This window comes from Agelaius phoeniceus, chromosome 24 (assembly GCF_051311805.1).
Source record: "Agelaius phoeniceus isolate bAgePho1 chromosome 24, bAgePho1.hap1, whole genome shotgun sequence".
Taxonomy (NCBI): Eukaryota; Metazoa; Chordata; class Aves; order Passeriformes; family Icteridae; genus Agelaius; species Agelaius phoeniceus.
In genome coordinates this window covers 3,739,815-3,759,768 of record NC_135288.1, presented here as the reverse complement: position 1 = coordinate 3,759,768, position 19,954 = coordinate 3,739,815, and the positions used below count along the sequence as shown (strand labels likewise).

The 19,954-nt window shown below is 42.6% G+C and overlaps 1 protein-coding gene across 2 annotated transcripts in view; it reads left to right on the top strand.

Moving 5' to 3' along the window:
- Positions 1–19,248, top strand: part of DHRS3 (dehydrogenase/reductase 3) — a 30,995-nt gene extending 11,747 nt beyond the window's left edge. For both annotated transcript variants that reach the window (XM_077190200.1, XM_054647853.2), the window contains 5 exons: positions 12,633–12,776; positions 14,284–14,403; positions 15,815–16,053; positions 17,041–17,166; positions 18,435–19,248. In XM_077190200.1, the coding sequence (XP_077046315.1) occupies positions 12,633–12,776; positions 14,284–14,403; positions 15,815–16,053; positions 17,041–17,166; positions 18,435–18,519 (714 nt within the window). In that variant the 3' untranslated portion in view covers positions 18,520–19,248. The remainder of the gene's footprint in view (positions 1–12,632; positions 12,777–14,283; positions 14,404–15,814; positions 16,054–17,040; positions 17,167–18,434) is intronic.
- Positions 19,249–19,954: the final 706 nt, after the last annotated feature.

Below are 19,954 nucleotides of genomic sequence, written 5' to 3'. Positions count from 1 at the left end.
CGCTCTTCAACAGAACGGATCAGCAGGAACAGTGGGCAGTCAGATATTTTCTGCACGAACATTAAATTAGTGTTTGTCTTCGATCTGTCACTTCAGTCTCCTTGCTGGCAGTAAACACAGACAGCTTGTCTCTGATCAGCACTTCCCTGGGCAGAGCTTGCTGGAGAGGCAATGGAAAATCCTGACATCCCCTTTCAGCAGCTTGGTTTGATGTTGACTACAACCTCAAATCCCCTGTACCCAACTCCTAAGAAAACCTTCCCAGTGAGGACAAAGCCTTAAGGAGACGAGGTCATGCTCCAAGTGGGATATTAAAGGCACCCAGCTGGTGCAAGTGCTTCTTTCCCAAATGCTAACAGTTCAGGGCTGGCTCTGGCCACAGGGAGCTGTCAGGAATTATGTCAGAATATTTGCAAGGCCCCTGGGAAATGCAGGAGTCCTGCCTGGCTGAACTGAGCCGTTTGATTTGGGGTTTGGGATGTGCTGGTTGTGCAATGCTGTGGCTTTCTGCTGCTTGGATTGGAACCCAGGCCCCTCAGAGACCACTGTGTTTATGTTTGATGTGCTTGTGGAAGTAGGTTTGTCTCTTCAAAAGCAAAGTCTCAGCCATCAAAAGGGGTCCCAGGGTTTATTTCCCTGGATGATGATGATGTGCAACTGTGGCAGATTGTTCTGTGACACCTTTTCTGATGGAAGGGGAGGGGAGTGTGTGTGTGCACATGTGTGGGAAAGGGATCTGGCACTTTGTGTGTCCTTCAGAGCCAGAGTTCAGCACTGGGTCAGCCAGCTCCTCCTGACATCACTGCACTTGTTTACAGCTCTCACTGAGCTCTCCCGATGCCTTTGACCGCTGACACTGCCCCATCTCAGCCCAGCATTTGTGCAAAACCAGACATTCACAAGAGCATCTTGCATTTATAAAGGGATTTCAGTTTCTCTTCCTCACTGACTTGAAAGGGACAATAAGAGATAGAAAATTCTTAACCACTGAAAGTAAATTATGTTTATAAAATAAATTATGTAAAATGATACATATTATATATGTAATTCTATATATATTATATAAAATTATAAACGACACATTTTCAGGTTATTGTTGAAATTGTAAATGCACTAAATAATCAGAATGCTGGTTATAGACTGAAAAAAGATCCATCTCAGAGGGAGTTGATATATTTGATATATTTGGGATGAAGTTAGAATGCTTTCTTTAGCCACTGGAATCAGTAAAAACAGTTAAAACACTTTTGGTTTGCATTTAAGTCCCAGATTTAGGCCAAGTAGTGTTATTTGTTTCAGATTCCAGGTTTCTAAGTGCAGATCCAGCACTGACAATCCATCACTGCTGCACCTGGGGATTGCTGTCCTTCAGGCCATTACTTTGGTTGGGTTTGTCACTTATATCTCAGTGGAAGCAAAAAGTGAATGTGAGTCAACCAAAAATAGGCCTGTTTTTTTAGGGCTAAATTTCACACACTTTCTTGGAGCAGTTTCCAGATCCCCAATGCTCTCAAGCTGCTGGCAGGGAGGGAACCCTTCAGGCAAAGAGCTGGGCTTGTGACTGCCTTTGAACACACTGAGAATTATTGTGCCTCAATATTCTATTTCTGCCCCTCCGTTAAATCTCAGTTGCTGCCCAGGTCACTTTATACAGTTTATTTTATTGGAAAGTCAGGTTTGTCTCGTTCTGTGATAACTTCATTGATTTTTATGTTCACATTGAAGTGAATTAACTTCATTTTGCATTGCAGTGGCCTGAGAAGCATGCAGTCACATCCAAAAGATGGGAACTTCCAGGCAGCTCTAAGTTAGGAATATGCTAAAGCTGGACTTGTGACTGCCTGACCAGCACCTCTTGTTTAAATAACATTTGGCAAATTGGTTATTTAAATAATCATTGTGGCAGAATCTGAATTCAGATGAAATCATTTCTGGCTAAAAGTAATGAACATGCATATAACTTTTGTTTTTACATTTAGATATCGTTTTATTTAACAAAGCTGTGCTGTTTTTTACAATTTTTGAAGGCAAGGTAGCTGCTATATCTTAACAGTGTATTGAAAAAAATTGCATAATCAGTGAAAGATCCTTTTTAAGCCAGAGCTGTACCCCTGGGTGGGGGTTGTGCTCTGGGAGCTTCCAGTCCTCTGATTCCCATCCTCCTTCTTTAACTTAATAGACTGAGAGAGTTAAATATGTCCTGAAAACTGCCATTTGTACAACTCATGAATAGATTTTAGAGATTCTGCTCTGTTGCATAGCAACAGCCACCATTAAAAAATAACATTTTGAAAAGCACATGAAAAGATAGGCAACCAGTTAAGCATTTCAATATTGAAGCTTTCTTCTAAGCAGTCTTCTTTATTTCTTCAACTAAAATTCTTGTAAGAAAGGCACCTTTTGACAGCTTTTATGTGGTTTGAAAATGGTAGCAGTTCTCTTTTTCTAGAGGCAGAGAAAGGCTTGTAGGGGAGCTTGTCTAGAGCAGTTGCTGGTGTTTATACACAAATTTAAGGCAGGCTATTTTAACTCCAATACTTCTCCAGTAACCTCACGGGAGAAGTTATTTTTTCAGTGAAGAGCTGCATCCTATTATGCACATGGATGATCTGGAGCATATTTGAGCCCTTTCTGGAGGGCAGTTTATAATGACAGCATTGGGAACATTATTCACCCTTAGGTTTCTTATGGCTATTTTTGTTGCAAACCTTTTCCCAGCTTAACAAATTTAAACCCTTGCCTAGTTTTTCTTTTCAGTGATGTTTTGAGTATAGCATCAAATTGATAAATCTATATTTTTTTAGTTTTATAGAGCTTGTAGAGAATTTTTTTTTATGTTCCCCAAAATAAGTGAAGTGCTGGTGAATTGCTCATCATGATTTAGCTTGGAGCAAAACTGAAGGTGTTCTGAATTAAAGCTGACAATCCTTTAAACTGGTAATGCAGCATAACTAATGCTTTTATAAGCCATGCAGGGTCTAGCCTAGGAGTCAGTGCTGTCCCTGGGGACTGGAAGTTAAAACCACCCAGCATTTCAAGGTTAGGCTGCTCTGCTCCAGAATCCACCTCAGAAATAGAAAGGCAAACTCTACAGAAGAATCCACTTTGACTGGCACCCAGTTTGGTCTCTTTAATTCTTCTTTTACATACATTTATATTGTCAGGTTTTTCCATTTTGATAGTTTAGAAACAGCAGAATTTTCAGTTAATTGTTGGATGAAGAGGCAATTTGTGGGCAATTTTGCCCAGTCAAGTGAAATAACACTGTATTGGAGTCACTTTTTAATTCCACATGTCCTTTTCTCCTAACATTACCTTGTAATCTAACTTTTGGATTTTTTTTAGCTTTCCAAGAACAGTTACTGTTCAGTGTAGACATAGCTTTGCATTGTAGTAAATGTCTAACATGAATATTTAACCTGCCACAGGTTCTTTACCCAGATAGTTATATGCAGTAAGTAAAAATAATAATGCAGCATTTTGGAAGAAAAATGAGCACACAGCTAAACTTCAGTGATGCTGAAATATCCTGTCAGACCATCGTAGTAATTTCTTTTCCCCCTTTGAAATGTTATTTACTGACTTTCTATCCCTTCATCTTGTCTGCTGTGCTTGCAGGACAAAAGGCCTTTCTGCACCTGCATATTTCCCCTCCCCACAATTTCCTGACATTTTTATAGGAATCTGGATTACAGGGATGCCATGCCAAGCAGACGGAGGCGGCAGCAGCACACTGGTTATTTTTGCAGGGTGGAGCATTATATTTCTATTGGTGGGTGTCTCCAGAGCCTTACCTCAAACACAGAACTTTCCTAACCCCTCTCCCCACCCCCAGATTCTCCACTTCTTCCTGCTCTGCAGCCAGAGAATCTTCTGCAGGATATTTCTTTGTGATTTTTCTGTGATATTTCTTTGTGATAAAAACAGGAGCAGGCTCCGGGTACTGAAGCGATTTCAGGATTTATTATAATAAAAAGAAAGGCCTAAAGCAAGGGGTACTGAAGTGATTTGAGGATTTATTATAATAAAAAGAAAGGCCTAAAGCAAGGGGTACTGAAGTGATTTGAGGATTTATTATAATAAAAAGAAAGGCCTAAAGCAAGGGGTACTGAAGTGATTTCAGGATTTATTATAATAAAAAGAAAGGCCTAAAGCAAGGGGTACTGAAGTGATTTGAGGATTTATTCTAGTAAAAGAAAGGCCTAAAGCAAGGGGGCCCGGGCCGGGCAGGAGCAGGCCTGGGGCTCCTTCAACAGCGATGGCCCCGATGTCCCAGGGGAACGGCTCAGCTTCCCTGGGTCAGGAGCCCCTTTTTATCCTGGTTTTTGTCCCTTGGATTGGTTTCTGTTTGGATCCTTCATTTGCATGAAGGTTTTAGGCCTTGTTTGGCCATTGCGGTTCTCTCCAGACTGGCTCGTGGTGCACTTTGCTGAGGTGTGTTATCACAGAATCACAGAATGATGAGGTTGGAAGAGACCTCTAAAATCATCGAGTCCAACCTATGCCCTAACACCTCAACCAGGTAATAGCACCAAGTGCCATGTCCAGTCTTTTTTTAAACATCCAGAGATGTGATTCTGCCACCTCCCTGGGAAGGATGGCACTGCTTTGCCATCTTTTGCAACAGAGGGCAAAGCAGTGAGGATGGCCCTGGGAAGAGCATTCCAGTACTTTATTATTCTTTCAGTGAAAAATTTCTTCCTAATATCCAACCTATCCCTTCCCTGACACAGCTTGAGTCTGTGTGCTCTATGCTATGCTGAGTACAGTATTTCTTATAGCTACCCTTTTAACCCCTTTTTACAATATAACAACCAAACTAACAGTACATGCTTAACGATCTATCAACTATTTTACAACAGTTTCTAACCTATTTTTAACACTTGTGTGCTTTGGATCCCTGCAGCAGCAGCCTGTTCTCACACGTGGGGTGGCAAACCACTCACCATTACAAGTCTGTCCTTTCTTTACCCCACAGATGCTTGCAGGGACCTTCCAGGGTGACAGCTTGTGGCCACTTGGTGCATTTTGTTGGAGCGTTGCACTCGGTTTGACCCTGTCCCAGCGTTAATGGAATTGTAAAGGCTGACTCCTGCCTGACCTCTCCTTGCAAACAACCCTCACCCTTGCCCTTCCTCCTCTGCTCCGAGCAGAGCTGCGAAGAGCTGCTCCCAAGGCAGTCTGGAGCGCTGCAGACTAAAGCAATTGGGGAAAAAAAAAACCTGGAAAAAAAGAAAAAAAAAATCAGCATGGGGCCACCTGTCCTTACATAGTCCTGACTGTGAGAACAGTGGGCATTTGTTCCCTTCTTCACAGGGAGCTGCTCTTAAATGCCTGTGTGCACACAGAAAATCACACATTTTCTTTCCAAGGAAGGCCCCTGTTGAACAGCAGGCAGGTGTTGACATACTACTCTGTGATTTTTTTCTTTAGGTGCTGTTTGGTTTCTTTAAGAGGGAAAAAGGGGTACATCTGGAATTGACTGTTGTTTAGGTGAATAATGTTAATCCCATTGAGTGCTAAGTCAACATATAAACTAATAAAAGTTCTGACTCCAGACTAAAATGATTGGAATTCACTCCTTTAGTCGCCTTCTGAAGTCTCTTTAGCCCTAACTGTTAATCTCATTACTATATGTTACTCCTGGACTTAAACCAGTTTATTATAAAGTCTGTGGTTTGTGTTTACCAGGGTGGCAGAATTAAATTTAAATTCAATTCTTACAGGCTTTACAACTGCTAAATAGTAATCTTGAAAAGCTTGCATGTAAAATAGATACAGAGGCTTACTCTCTCGATTCTCCACGTTAACATGCAACTTTTCTCATACCTGTCCTTTGCAGCTTTGATATTCACTGTGGGAACCGAGAGAAATTCTCCACTGGCCTGTTTTGTTTGCTTACCTTTACAGAAGTGTCACTTAGGGGCTGGGTTAAGTATTTTGACCTACTTCAGGCATCACAAGGTTCTTTTTTTTTTTTTTTTTCCTTTCTAAAGCAAAGATTGGCTTTTCACACTGCAGGGCCACACCTTTCCCTCTTCCAGTAAATAATCAGCCTTCAGCTGCCTCTCCCATGGAGAACTCCTGAAAGAACTTGTCTGCCTTTGCCTGGGGCCAGGAGAGGGGAAGGGGTGGAGGAGAAAACTCTTCTGCCATTGACAGGCAAAAGACCTGGAGCTTTTGAGGCTGTGGGATTTAGCTTCCCTTTCTCACGATATGCAAAACTCTGCCAGGATTATGGGACACACTGGAATGCATTTTTTTTTTTTTCCCCGAAGACAGACTGTGAGTTAGTAGTACCAGGCAGTTGTGAATATAGGGGGATAAGGCTGGCATACTTCAGTGGATTATCTACACTTTGTACTTCCTAAAAGTATGCAGGAACTCTTGAGTGTTGGGCGCAGAAAGGCTTTCTGTGTTTGAACAAAGGTCTGTGCAATTACAGATACCAGCTCACACAGAGCAACTTTTGTTCCCCTGCACTGGGAAGGAGGTTGAAAGGGGGAATGAAATGTGTTGACCTATCAACTACTTCCTATCTCTGCTGATCTGGGGCTGGGAGTTGTGGTTGATTTGTGGAGGCAGCAATAACGAGATCAGGCAGGAAGGGCATTTGTGTCTCTCTGCAACACTTTAATCTTTCAGTGTCTTCTGATTGTATCAGAGAATTGCTTCATGAATCGTAAAATGGAGAAACTTTGAGAATGGAAGTTATATCTGCTAATCACAGCCCACCTTGTGCTGTAATAGACCAGGAGTGAAGAGTTCTTTCCTCCAATACAACCCAACAGTGGCAATTGTGGTAGGACACCTTTCCAGTGCTGCTCCAGCTCACTGGAGGCAGAAATACTAGCACAGCGGGTTTGCTGAAGATACAGTGCCAAAATAATTGATGATGTAAAAGGGCAGCATTCCTTTGCTGCCGTTCTTGAATCGTGCTAGCAGTAAAATCAGACTGAACAACTCAACTAGCCTTGTGAATGATGTAAAGTTAGCTCTGACCTCGTGTCCTGCACTAGTAATATCCTTCAGTCTCTGGAGGCATTGATCACATGTTTATGTTGTGGTTGATAGCAGCTTCAGTCTAGACCAGTTTATATAAATTAGTGGCTTTATCTGATTTTGTGGTGGTCAGAAGCATAACTCTTCTTGTGCTATGGTGAAAGTCAGGCTTTGGACTGGGGCTTTTGGCACAGAGCCAGTGCCGGTCTCTGTTAGACAGCCTTGCTTAGTCCAACTGCAGCAAAACCCTTCCCTCTGACTCCCCTCTGACCTCAGGACAGGCCTCATTAGCAGATTAAATCCAGAGTTAAAGGATCCAGAGTTAATCCTCTGGGAGCAGAGGATGCAGTGCCTGCCCCTCCTGCTGAAAGGATTTTCCTAAGGTCAGATAAGGAGTTCTGTGACTCTAGATCGACAGATAAGGTTTGTTTTGCAAAAACCCATCAATAAATCCTGGGAAAATCTTCACCAAGTGTGATGTCATAGCCCTTGCCTACTTTGAAGTTCATCAATGGGAGGAGAGCACGTGGAGTTCCTCCATCATCATAAATCTCTTCTTCCCTGTGTCCAGTGCCAGGGATGGCTTTCCCATCCCACCTGCAGTGTCAGGGATGGCTTTCCCATCCCACCTGCAGTGCCAGGGATGGCTTTCCCATCCCACCTGGACTGTCAGGGATGGATTTCCCATCCCACCTGGAATGCCAGGGATGGATTTCCCATCCCACCTGGAATGCCAGGGATGGATTTCCCATCCCACCTGGACTGTCAGGGATGGCTTTCCCATCCCACCTGGTGTCTCAGGGATGGCTTTCCCATCCCACCTGCAGTGCCAGGGATGGCTTTCCCCTCCCACCTGGACTGTCAGGGATGGCTTTCCCATCCCACCTGGACTGTCAGGGATGGCTTTCCCATCCCACCTGGTGTCTCAGGGATGGCTTTCCCATCCCACCTGGACTGTCAGGGATGGCTTTCTCGTCCCACCTGCAGTATCAGGGATGGCTTTCCTGTCCCACCTGCAGTATCAGGGATGGCTTTCCCATCCCGCCTGGAATGCCAGGGATGGCTTTTCCATCCCACCTGGAGTGCCAGGGATGGCTTTCCTGTCCCACCTGGTGTCTCAGGGATGGCTTTTCCATCCCACCTGGAGTGCCAGGGATGGCTTTCCCATCGCACCTGGTGTCTCAGGGATGACTTTCCCATCCCACCTGGTGTTTCAGGGATGGCTTTCCCATCCCACCTGGGGTCTCAGGGATGGCTTTCCCATCCCACCTGGAATGCCAGGGATGGCTTTCCCATCCCACCTGCAGTGTCAGGGATGGCTTTCCCATCCCACCTGGACTGTCAGGGATGGCTTTCCCATCCCACCTGGACTGTCAGGGATGGCTTTCCCATCCCATCTGGTGTCTCAGGGATGGCTTTCCCATCCCACCTGCCTCCCTGACTGCTGCCAGCCTGGGGTCACACCGAGGTAAGCACAGGCAGGAAGCTTTGGAGCTGGATTTTATCCACCTCCCTGGGCACCTGTCCTCACCAATTTTCTGGTCAGTAACTCTGTGAGAGGAGAGTGTGTCTGGTGCCACAGGAACAGGCAGGCAGGGGAGGATGGTGAGAGATGGAGAGGGGAAAGAAATAAGGGCTGGATTCTTTCCAGGATGGAAAACTGTCTGTCCAAGAATTTATCCAAAATGCAAATTAAATATTCCTCTGTCCACCACTAAGTTCTGGTGAATGGGTGGCTGTGCAGCATCCTGCCAGGCTGGAAAATCATGAACCTTATTCCTCTCCTTATTCCTTCTCATTTTCCTCTGTCCAGACAGGAACTTCTGTGTCTGTTGGAGTCATTCTCAGCTTCCATTTGGGACACACTTATTGCCAATTTAGACTTGCAGTTAGAAGGGAAAGAGGAGACAGACCAGACTCTGAGCCCCATGTCTACATTTGAAAAATTGTGCTTCCTAATAAAATGGACCATTTCTGAAACCACAGCTCTGGGCTCCTCATGAGTGCAGAGCCCTGGAATCCCAGCTGGGGCAGGGTGAAATGAAGTGGTGCCTTTCTTGATGTTCACTGATGTTTACTCTCTTGTTGTTTACTGAAAAATATTCCTTATCCCAAGGGTTGCATCCCAAGGGAAGTGAAGAGCCATTGTTTGGGTAACTGGAGCTCGTGGGGAGCAGCAAACAGCCCCAGGCCCACAGTGGCTCAGCAGGGAGCAGAAGGGTTTGTTCAGGAGCATTGGATGATCATTGCTAATGGCACATTTTGTAGAAGAGGGTGAATGCAGGAGCACAGAGAACTGATGAGTTTGTAGCAAATCTCAGGAGGCAGTAGGGAGAGTAAGGACCCAGAAAACATCAGAAACATCAGAAAACTGCTGTATTGCCTGTGCAGAAAGACTACAAACCAAGGCCTTCCTGACGATGTTCAGCAGCAACAGAAGCCTCAACTGTGAGACAAATGCAGCAACTCCAGACTTGTCTCGCTGTAAGATCTGATGTCCTGGGAGGCTGGGGGGAAGCCTGTGCCAATTCAGTCTGGCCAGATGTAAGAGAGAAATTTAAAGTCTCATATGATCTCATAGGAGCAGTCAAGCTTGAATTTGGACCAAAAGCACATTGTATTGAGTTCTGAGCTTTATCCATCTGTAAAAAGTAGCAGAAATGACGGCAGGAGCCCTCACTTCCCACTGGGTCATCAGGGACCTCTCACAAAAGAATGGTCTTTTATTTACTGCCTTTCTCTTACACAGGCTGAAGCCTTCACCTGAGTGTGGACAGTATCAAAGACACGAAAACTTCTCATGGAAAGAAGTCAGTGTTGAAATTAATGTTGTCAGCAGGATAAGCAGCAAATTCTGTCTTCCCCAGATGGCCCAGATTTTAAGAGGGTCACCTTGCAAGACTTGCCTGAAAGATATTAAAGGTCTCAATGAAACTGTTGGGGCAGAAAAAAATAGTATATCCAAGAGTTGCATCACAGACAGATGTTCCTTTGACAGGTCATCCTTTGCTTAACTATCCTTCCATGTATATTTCCTGACATTCAATGCACCAGTGGTAGCTCCTGGGAATAGGAGACTCGATGGATGTTTGAGACAGATTGAAGTGAAGAGTGAGGGATCTACTTTTTATTCAGCAATAGCAGTGTGAAGCACTGGAATATCAGATATGTGAGCACAGTTTCCTGCCTTACACTCTCCTTGTCTGACACCTTATTTCTGTTTCTCTCCTCTTCCTGTCCTACCTTCCATCACTCTTCAGCAAGTCACTTCATTTTTCAGTGTGTACATTGACTAATCCAACCCTGCCAAGAGGGTGAAGTTCACCCGGATGCAAAACTCTGTGGGCATCAAACTCCATGTTTGCAGTTGACATTTTGTGGTGGTTTTTTTCCTCCCTTTCCACAGAGGTTTTTCCTCCCCTTTCTGGAGAGGTTTTCCCTCTCCCTTTCCATGTGGGTTGTGAAAGGGAGAGCAAGTGTGCATGTGCTCGCAGCTGAGCCGTATTTTGTAAATACTTCCTGAGAGCTTGTGAAATTTCTCACATGTTCTTGATTTCCCTTCAAGTCTGCAGTGTACACATGAAAAATATTCCTTGGTCTAGCCCTGGGATCAGAAGTGAGTAAATAGCCATCAGTTTTACAAGCTTTGAGGAGATGCCAAGCCCTGATGGCCAAGGGTGATACGCTGAGACTTTAGAAGCCAGGCCAGTGCACAAGCTGCAATTTCAGCCATATGCTTTCTTATAGTTTTTAAGTGTGATCACAGCTTTTTCCTTGAAAATTACTTCCCCTGAGATAAGATTTCCCATGAAATGGCTCTGGCATATTTATACACACTCTGAAGTTTCTGGTTAACCAGATTTGTTAGTGCTCTGGAGAATTTGAGGATATAAATCTTATCAGTCTGGGCGTGTTTGTGTTCACAGATGTGCCAATGACATGGAAATGGGATTAATTGTAAATGTAACTTGTTTAGGAAGTGGTTGAGGATTTGGATACTTCTGCATTTTAGCCTTGCTGGGGCACACTAAAGAGCTCTTTGACCCTGCCAGAGATTAGTTTTAGTACCAGTTATGAGATAAGCTTAGCTAGTCCTTAAAAAATAAGCATGTTAAAGCTCCCTGCCAGAGATTTGTTGTGGGGTAAGAATACTGCACACATAATTTTTTTATGTTTATCTTGCTGTTATTAAGTTAATTGCAGGGATTGAGCTATAAGCAGAGATGCAATTCAGACCTTTTTCTTTCTGTTCTTTCAACTTCTAGAAAACTCAAAGACTCTTTAATCTTTGAAGTGCAAGTGTGCTTATTTTTAACGATTAAAAAAATCAATATACTGGTCAGACTCAGTACACAGTAGTGTGAGAAGGAACTGTAATTCTGGATCACACGTGCTTGGAAATAGCACCACAATTTTGCATTTTCAATGTAGCAACCATTTCTTCTCTCTCTTTTGGATCTTGCTCCTAGAGTCACAGAACAGTCAGCTGATTGCAGTAACATGCTCCATTCAGTAATTTATTTTTTGCAGAACAACAGTGACTCACCATTTATAACATGATAAGTACTGAGAAGGCTTAGTTGAAGAGCAAAAACCAGAGATCAATTCATTCATAGATGTCTTAAGCAACAGAGATGAAATTATATTCCTGCCAGTAACCTTGAAAGAAATAGCAAATAAGGTTGTGTAATCAGAAAAAATCTTGTGGTTACATCTGCTTAGCTGCACATTAATGTTTGAAGGACAGTGGTGGAAGCTCCATTTCAAAGTTGATGTTTTTGCCTCTCCAGAAAGAATTGTACTGGACAAAGCCCCATGATGAGAGTTAATGAACCTGGTGACTTTTCAAGTTATTTCTATTTCTGACCTCGCTGATGGTGTAGAAATGCAGATAAGGTTGGCTGATTATGTCTCATTGTAAATCAGATCCATGCTCCATTATTTGAATGTTTGTTCTATAAATATTCCAGATTTTCTTTGTGCAAGAAGCAGTGTTTAATTTTTATTGTGTTAAAAGGCAGTGGCAAGTGAAATCCTGTATATAGGAGCTGCAAAATAAATTCATGCTTGAAATTTCTCACTTTAGAAGTCCACTGTAGGATGAACACTTGTTTGAAATGCACCTGAGACACCAGCCTGCAACCAGCATTGCAAGTAATTACTAGGCTGAAAAAATACATTTTATTACAGAGCAGATTTTATCTCCATACATAAAACAAGAAGTAGACAACACACCAGATATTCAGGAAGGTCTGTGCTTTTAGGATAAATTTGTCATTTTGTACATGTGTACAGCAAAAACAGGGAGAGATTTGAAATGACATGATGCAGAAAAATTTCCAAATGTTCCATATATTGGTCCCATTGGGCTTCAGATCTGAGTTTTTGTTTCAGCTTGTGTTGCTTGTAAAGAATCTGTAAACAGAGAATCAGCAGTGGAGCACAGGTCCCACTTGATACTCCCCATGTAACAGAAAATCATTGCTTTTCTTAAATGAAGCAAAACAACAGCCCTGGCAGTGAACACACATCAAAGATTTCCATCAACCCGCTGAAGTCAGAAGCATGTTTTAATTATTTTAGATACGAAACAGAAGCAGTTGGACTCTAACAAAAATTTCTTGCTACAGATCATCCTGTGGGGTCGGACTGAGAAATGCCTGAAGGAGACCACGGAGGAGATCAGGATGATGGGGACAGAGTGCCACTACTTCATCTGTGATGTGGGCAACCGTGAGGAGGTCTACCAGCAAGCCAAGGCTGTCAGGGAAAAGGTCTGGGAGAAATCTGCTTGGGATGGTGTCACCTTGATTTTTTAAGATTTTCTAAGTTTTCTGATGTTTACATTCTTGTAAGGAACTTTCTAACACGCTTTATGTAAATAACTTATTGTTTTGCATTCTTTTATAGAGGAGGAGAAATTTGATGGACTGTTGGTTTGTCCAGTGTCATTGGAGAGGTGGCACTGTCACCCCCCAATCCACTGTCACTTTTGGAAATCTATAAATGTTGGAGTCAGAAATTAAAAGCTCTCTTTTTACCTTAAAAGAGCAGCGTGTAATAATAAGATAACACAATAACATTGTGTTATTTCATGTCCTATAGTGACAGGAGGGGGCTGGAGGAGCTGGGGGCCTCACCCTGAAGGAGAGGAGACTCAGGAGGATTATATATATAATATATATTTTATATATATATTATATATATATATATATATATAAAAATATATATTTTATATATATATAATATATTTTATATATATAAAAATATTATATATTTTATATATATATAAATATTATGTATCTTATATATATTATATGATATATCATATTATATTATATATATGTACTATAGAATATAATCCACAGCTTATAAAAGTCTGCCCCTTAGCATAGTTCACCCTGGAGGTTTCATGAGTCATTTCACACATTTCAGTGTTAAATAATTAAATAACAGCCCCCTCTATATCCACAGGGATGTAAATGGATCAAACTCAGCTACCCCAGTTACTCTCAGCAGCACTTTACTCACAGGGGGAAAAACAACAGAGCATTAAATGAGGAGAGAGCACCAGGAGAGTAAATGAAGGGCAGCATGAAAGACACAGGGTGCTAAGTTGTCAGCTGCATTTATAAACTTCCATAATTAGCCTGCACTTTCATCCTTGCCTCCTGCAAATCAAAGTACTTGGACTTTAAATAGTGCCAAGCACTTCTGGCTCTGCATGGAGGGTGCAGCCAGGGAGGTCCAGCTCTGTGCTCAGGGAACAAGGGACAGGATGAGAGGAATTGGCCTCAAGTTGCACCAAGGGAGGTTTTAGATTGGGTATTAGTGAAAACATTTTTATGGAAAAGGTTGTAAAGCATCAGAATAGGCTGCCCAGGGCACTAGTGGAGGCACCATCCCTGGGAGTGTTCAAAAATCATGTGGGTGTGACACCTGGGGACGTGGGTTAGTGCTGAACACATTGGTGGAGCTGGGTTAATGGTTGGACTTGATGATCTCAAAGGTCTTTTCCAGTCTCAACAATTCTGTGATTCAGTATTTGATGAGAAAAAAATATATGGGGAAAAAAGAAGGGTGACCATTGATAAGATTGTACAAAGTCCAGCTACCTATATGAGGTGATACAAAGGATTACAAGGCCCATAGTCAAGAATGTCAAAAACTGTGAAAATAACCATGTATTTGGGCAATAATGGCTATTCAGCTCTAATGGAAATGGCTGATTTGTGAGGAGAGATACCTTTTGTCACAAGCTTTTTTGGTTTTTTTTTTCAGGTGGGTGACATCACCATCCTGGTGAACAATGCTGCTGTGGTTCATGGGAAGAGCCTGATGGACAGCGACGACGATGCACTGCTGAAATCCCAGCACATAAACACCCTGGGACAGTTCTGGGTGAGAGAAGCTCTTGTCTCCCATGTAGCCAGAGTTGGTGTCTCAGTTTGGAAAGACAGGTGTCTACTAAGGAAGGCAGGAACCTCCCATGAAATGGAAAATGTAAACCCTCCCCAGCCTTCTGACTTGCTATACATTTTAAATTAAGGGGCTTTCAGGCATAAAATAGGAGAGCAGGAATAACAGTTCTTTAATAGGTAAGAAAATAAAAGGATAAAATAAACAATGCAGTAAAACAAAACACCACTGCCAGAGTCAGAACCCAGCCTGACACCCTGTGGGTCAGGCTGTTGGCACAGTCCCATTGGAATTGTGGCTCAGCCCTCCTGCAGTGCCAGGGCTGGTTCTGCTGGAGCAGGGATCCTGGAGAAAGGTGCAGTCTCTGCCTCTGAAGATCCAGGGCAAGAGGCAGCTGCTGTTCCTCTGGGCAATCCAGTGCAGAAGCTGTGCTGGTGTTCCAGAATCTCCAGATTATATCCAGGTAGGAATGCTTGGCTGGTGTTCCAGAATCTCCAGATTATATCCAGGTAGCAATGCTTGGCTCCTCCCTCTGGGCTCACATCTGCCAATGGGATGCTGTAGTTCTTATCAGCCATGCAGGGACATTCAATAGCTGTTATCAGCAGATGTTTCCCTGGAGGGAGGAGTGGGTGTGGAAGAGATAAGGAAAACTGCTCATTTGACAAAAGACAACTGCCATACAGATGGTAATAGAATTCATCTTGCCTTGCAATCTGGAACAGCTGGGAAGGAGAGTGACAGATTACAGCCAGTAGATCTGTAAGGGATACTTGGTAAAACCAGTCTGTCTTGAAAACAAAAGAGAAAAAACAATGTGAGGGGGAAAGGCCAGAGGAAAGAGATCAAAAATAAGCATAATTTTTTCAGTAGTATTCAGTATTTGATGCTCTTTATTCCCAATCTGTGATTTCCAGTAAAACATTTGATGTCTTTGTCAAAGCCTGAGATCACAGAGGAGTTTCCTGTATGGTGATGAGAAAGGAACATCAGAGGAGTGTGGGACTACAGGGAAGGGAGCTGTGAAACTCAGTCCATTTTGAATCAGACAATAGAAACGAAAAAGAGCTTCTTGTGATTTCATCACTTAGTTGAAGACTTTATCCTGTAAAAGTTCTTAAGCATAGAAGGCGCTCTGTTCATGGCCTTTATCTGGGGGTACTGCTTATATATGTGCTAGGAAAGACTTTTGTTGTGTTTCTACACAAACTTTGCCCACTTAGAATATCAAAAAATAACAGAACAACGAGGTCCTCTGCCACTCCTTTCCTTACATAATGAACAGGAACACTTGGGCTTGTTGTGTCTGTGTCACCTTATTTTTTTCAGTCAGTGCTGGTTTTGTTGTATCACTGCTAAGTGATTCTTTTCTTTTAACTCTCTTATTCTTCAGACCACCAAGGCATTCCTGCCAAGGATGCTGGAGCTCCAGAATGGGCACATTGTTTGCCTGAACTCTGTCCTGGCCTTGTCAGCCATCCCTGGTGCCATTGACTATTGCACCTCCAAAGCCTCATCCTTTGCTTTCATGGAGAGCCTGACCCTGGGGCTGCTGGACTGTCCTGGAGTGAATGCCACCACAGTCCTGCCCTTCCACACCAGCACAGAGATGTTCCAGGGCATGAGAATCAGGTCAGTCCAGGAGAACTAGAAGAAAGCATCTCATTTTAAATGAATCATCAGAATACACTCCTAATTAATGCTTCATTTAGTTAAGAGAATTTGATGTCTCATTTGGCTGCCTGGGAACAGAGGGTCACTTTAGGCCACCTGGGAGCCATCAGACTGGTTCCCTCAGTGTGCTGGGATATTCCTGCACCACCCTGGCTGCTGCTGAGAGAACTGGAAGCTGCTTTTCCCTGCATTTTCAAGCCACACCAGAGAGGGAGGGGAAGCCATCTGCAATGGTCATGCAGAAGGACCAGTCTACAAATTACTTGAGAATTAACAGTACAAGTTCCTTCTTTATTGACTGGAATACTTAATCCTTTCCCAGTGAAGGGAATGACAGCCACTTACAGAAGTGAGACTATCAGTACCTCCTTTTTACCCCTGTCCAAGAGAACAAGTAGTGGCTGTCCAAATTAATCTTTTACAATGGGTAAAATAACCTTTAATACAGATTGTGCTCTCTTAGTCAAGAAAATCTGCAGTGTCAAGCTATTGCAGGAGCTGGGAAAAGCCTTATGTTTGGTGTTAAAAGCAATGGAGAAAAACATTTGTCTTTCACCTGTCAAGGATTTGAATCAAGCAAAGAGGAACAGAGAGTAAAAGGAAAAACACCATCACTGAAAAGGCAGCATTTGGTATTGGTTTGCATTCAAATGAAGAAAAACCCTGAATCAGGGCTCTGATTACTCTCTGCCACTTCTCCCTGAGGGCACCAACATGTACATTCTTAACTGTTTAGCTAACCCAGTAGTACTAGTTGGAACTGGGCTTTCTGCTTTTGGGCTTTTTTGGCTGGAACTGGAATTTTCTGCCTCTTAGAGACACAGCCTGTCCTGGGCATGTTTGAAGGCCAGGTCCCAGCAGTAACTTAGAGTAGCAGGACATGGACAGTGGCACCTTAAGGAAGGAGCTTGGTTCACCTGTAATTATTTCATTTTCTCTGTTCAGGTTCCCAAGTCTTTTTCCTCCTCTCAAGCCAGAGACAGTGGCCAGGAGGACGGTAGAAGCTGTTCAGATGAACCAAGCCTTCCTGCTCCTCCCATGGACAATGCATGTCCTTGTTATCCTAAAAAGGTGAGTATTTCCTTTGCCCAGCAGTGCCACACAGGGAAGATTGGCTCTGTGTCTGTTCCCTGAGGCAAAGCTCAGGCTGGCTGGAACTGTGCTCCCTTCTCTGTCATGGAAGCAAAAGGGAGACACTTTGAAATTCCCTTTGGAGGTGTTTTCTCTTTGTATAACCCCTTAGGAAGCCAGTTTCGTTCCCAAAATTTGGATTCCTGAGGTGTAAACAGGATTTTTGTCCAGGGAATTTCGTAATAATTAACTCACACAGGTAGTTGATTGGGATTTATTAAGGCACTTGTTGGACTCCAGGCTTTTTGTTGTGCAGGATTTCTGAACCATAAGGCCTGGACATCCCACCTGCATTTAGAGAGCATTGCCTGTGTTACATCAGTGAAACTATTAAATCAATATTTTTGTGTGTGATCAGGACTGAAATTTTAAGGTTCCTAAGGGAAAAAAAAATCATAACTTCATATCCTGGCACAACCACAGAGAAAGGACATTCACCTTTGTGTTTCCATGATGGTTTGCACTAAAACCTTTGGAAAAGCTGCTGCAGTCAGGAACTGAAACAAGGCAATAAGAGTTCTGTGGAAAATAATTTCAGTATTGCATTTCAAACAAGAAAAAAGAATTCACAGTAAATGCTTTGCTCTGAATGTAAAATTTGGAGTAAAAGTTCCCAGAAATTCTGTCAAGAAGAAAAGGGGCTGTTCCATTTTATTGTAAGAATTAATAGGTTATTTTCATTACAGTAGCTGTCAGGAAATCAGATCTCTATCCATACCTTAGGATAAGGAGGCCACATGCCTTGCACAACCAAGTGGCAGATTAACCAGAGAATTCAGGTTAAATCTGTATATATCAGAGTTATATTTTATATATATATATATATATATATATATATATATATATATATATATATATATATAATATTTAGATATATTTAGATATATAGTATATACTATATATATTTAGATAATATAGTATATATATATTATATTTAGAAGGAATAAAACATAATGGTATCTTCCAAGTTACAGCTTTTACAGACTTTTTTGGATAAATATCTGTAGAGAAGGAGTGACTGGATGGAACTTTCTCCCTGTAAGCCTCCTCACAGCAGGAAGCTGATGCCAGTTTTCTCTGTGTCTCTCACTAGCTGGTTTTTGAACATTTCTGTATTTATGTCCATAATTGCACATTTGCATATCTCTCATTAGAACAGATTGAAGGGTTGGTCTCATCTGCTCATTTTCTCTCTGCTTCCACACCAGCATTCTCCCCCAGGCAGCACTTGAAGAAATCCACAAGTTTTCTGGGAGCTACACCTGCATGAACACTTTTAAAGGCCGAACATAGGCTGGCACCAGGACTGCTCTGCAGTGAACCCAGCACAAGCATGAAAATCCTCCAGGACTGGGAATCAGCAGCTCTTGGCTTTCAGCCTGTTCATGTGACTTGTGCTGCTCTGAGGCAACACATTTCTTGCAGGTCATATCCATAGTAACATGACCTTTGCACAGGATTGAGTGAGTGGACTATGGACCCTTGGAAAGGAAAAACAGAAAGTGTGAAATGTTTCTATGATGTTTAATTCTTTAGAGTTCAATTGTTAAATCTACTCATAGTTTTAAGATGTGATTTTTGTTTCTTAATTGTCTGTGGGCTGTCTCAGTGGAGAGGCAGCACATCCCATCCCAAACACTCTGTGCCCTCTCTCCAGAGGAACTGCCACTGGTTTCATTTCAGCTTTTTGATTGGGGAACTTCAGAATTACGGACATTTCATGGACGCTTCCTTCTCTTTCTTCACTTCCCATGCCGTGATGAAGCTGTTCCAGCACACACTGGGGAAGGAGCAAACCATGAAGCAATGTTTTCTTTGCTAAAGGCCACCCAGCACTTCTCTTTCTGGGCCCAAAAAGCTGTTGTACTTCCCCTCTGGAGGCTGGGCAGGAAGGCTCAGGCAGCAGAGCTGAGAGTTTAAATAGTGGAAGATTCTTTCTGTCACTGAACTCATTTGTGAAATTGTTCTGATTTTTTTTTTTTGTTCATTTCTGATAAAATATAAATATATTTTTAGTGTTAATTCCAGATTGCCACACATGTAGTTAGCAGCACATTGGGGATGAACTAAATCTAGAAACTAAAACTAGAGCCTGCTTGTACAAACATACATTCACTGACATAATCCATGCAGGGGAAAATCCATTGTATCAGTGTGCACAGTGAGGTGGAATAATGCTCTAAGAGACAGTGCTGCTGTGCTCATGAGATGTGAAGTTTGGGAGCACATTTAGCAAAGACCTGATTAAATGCATTTTGAATTCATCTGGGAATAAACCCATTGTGCTTTAGGAACATTGAGTCAGGCACTGATCGGCCAAAAGTGATAAATATGCTTGGACTGAGGTGCCAGAAGCAGCTAGACTTTATTTATTTTTGTAGTGAAATATTGTCTTTGACAGCCTAGGAAGGGCAACACTGCATTCCTGTGCAAAATGCAGTGAGCAGCACATTGGAGCACTGCTAACAGAGAAATTAATATAATTGCAATACAGGAAGTAGCAAGTCCAACTGGAGACACCTGAATGAAGTGCCTCAAGGATGGATGTGTGATTAAAGGAGAGAATTTAGGGCTCCTGACTCGAATTTCAAGCTTTTCTGTAGATGTCCTGTATGGCTTGGGGCAAAATGCATCATCTGAAGGAGCACCCTGACCTGCAAAGCAGATATTTCTGGTGTTTCCCTACCTCAGAATTGCAAGTGTGACTACCTAAATGCCTGTCAAAAGC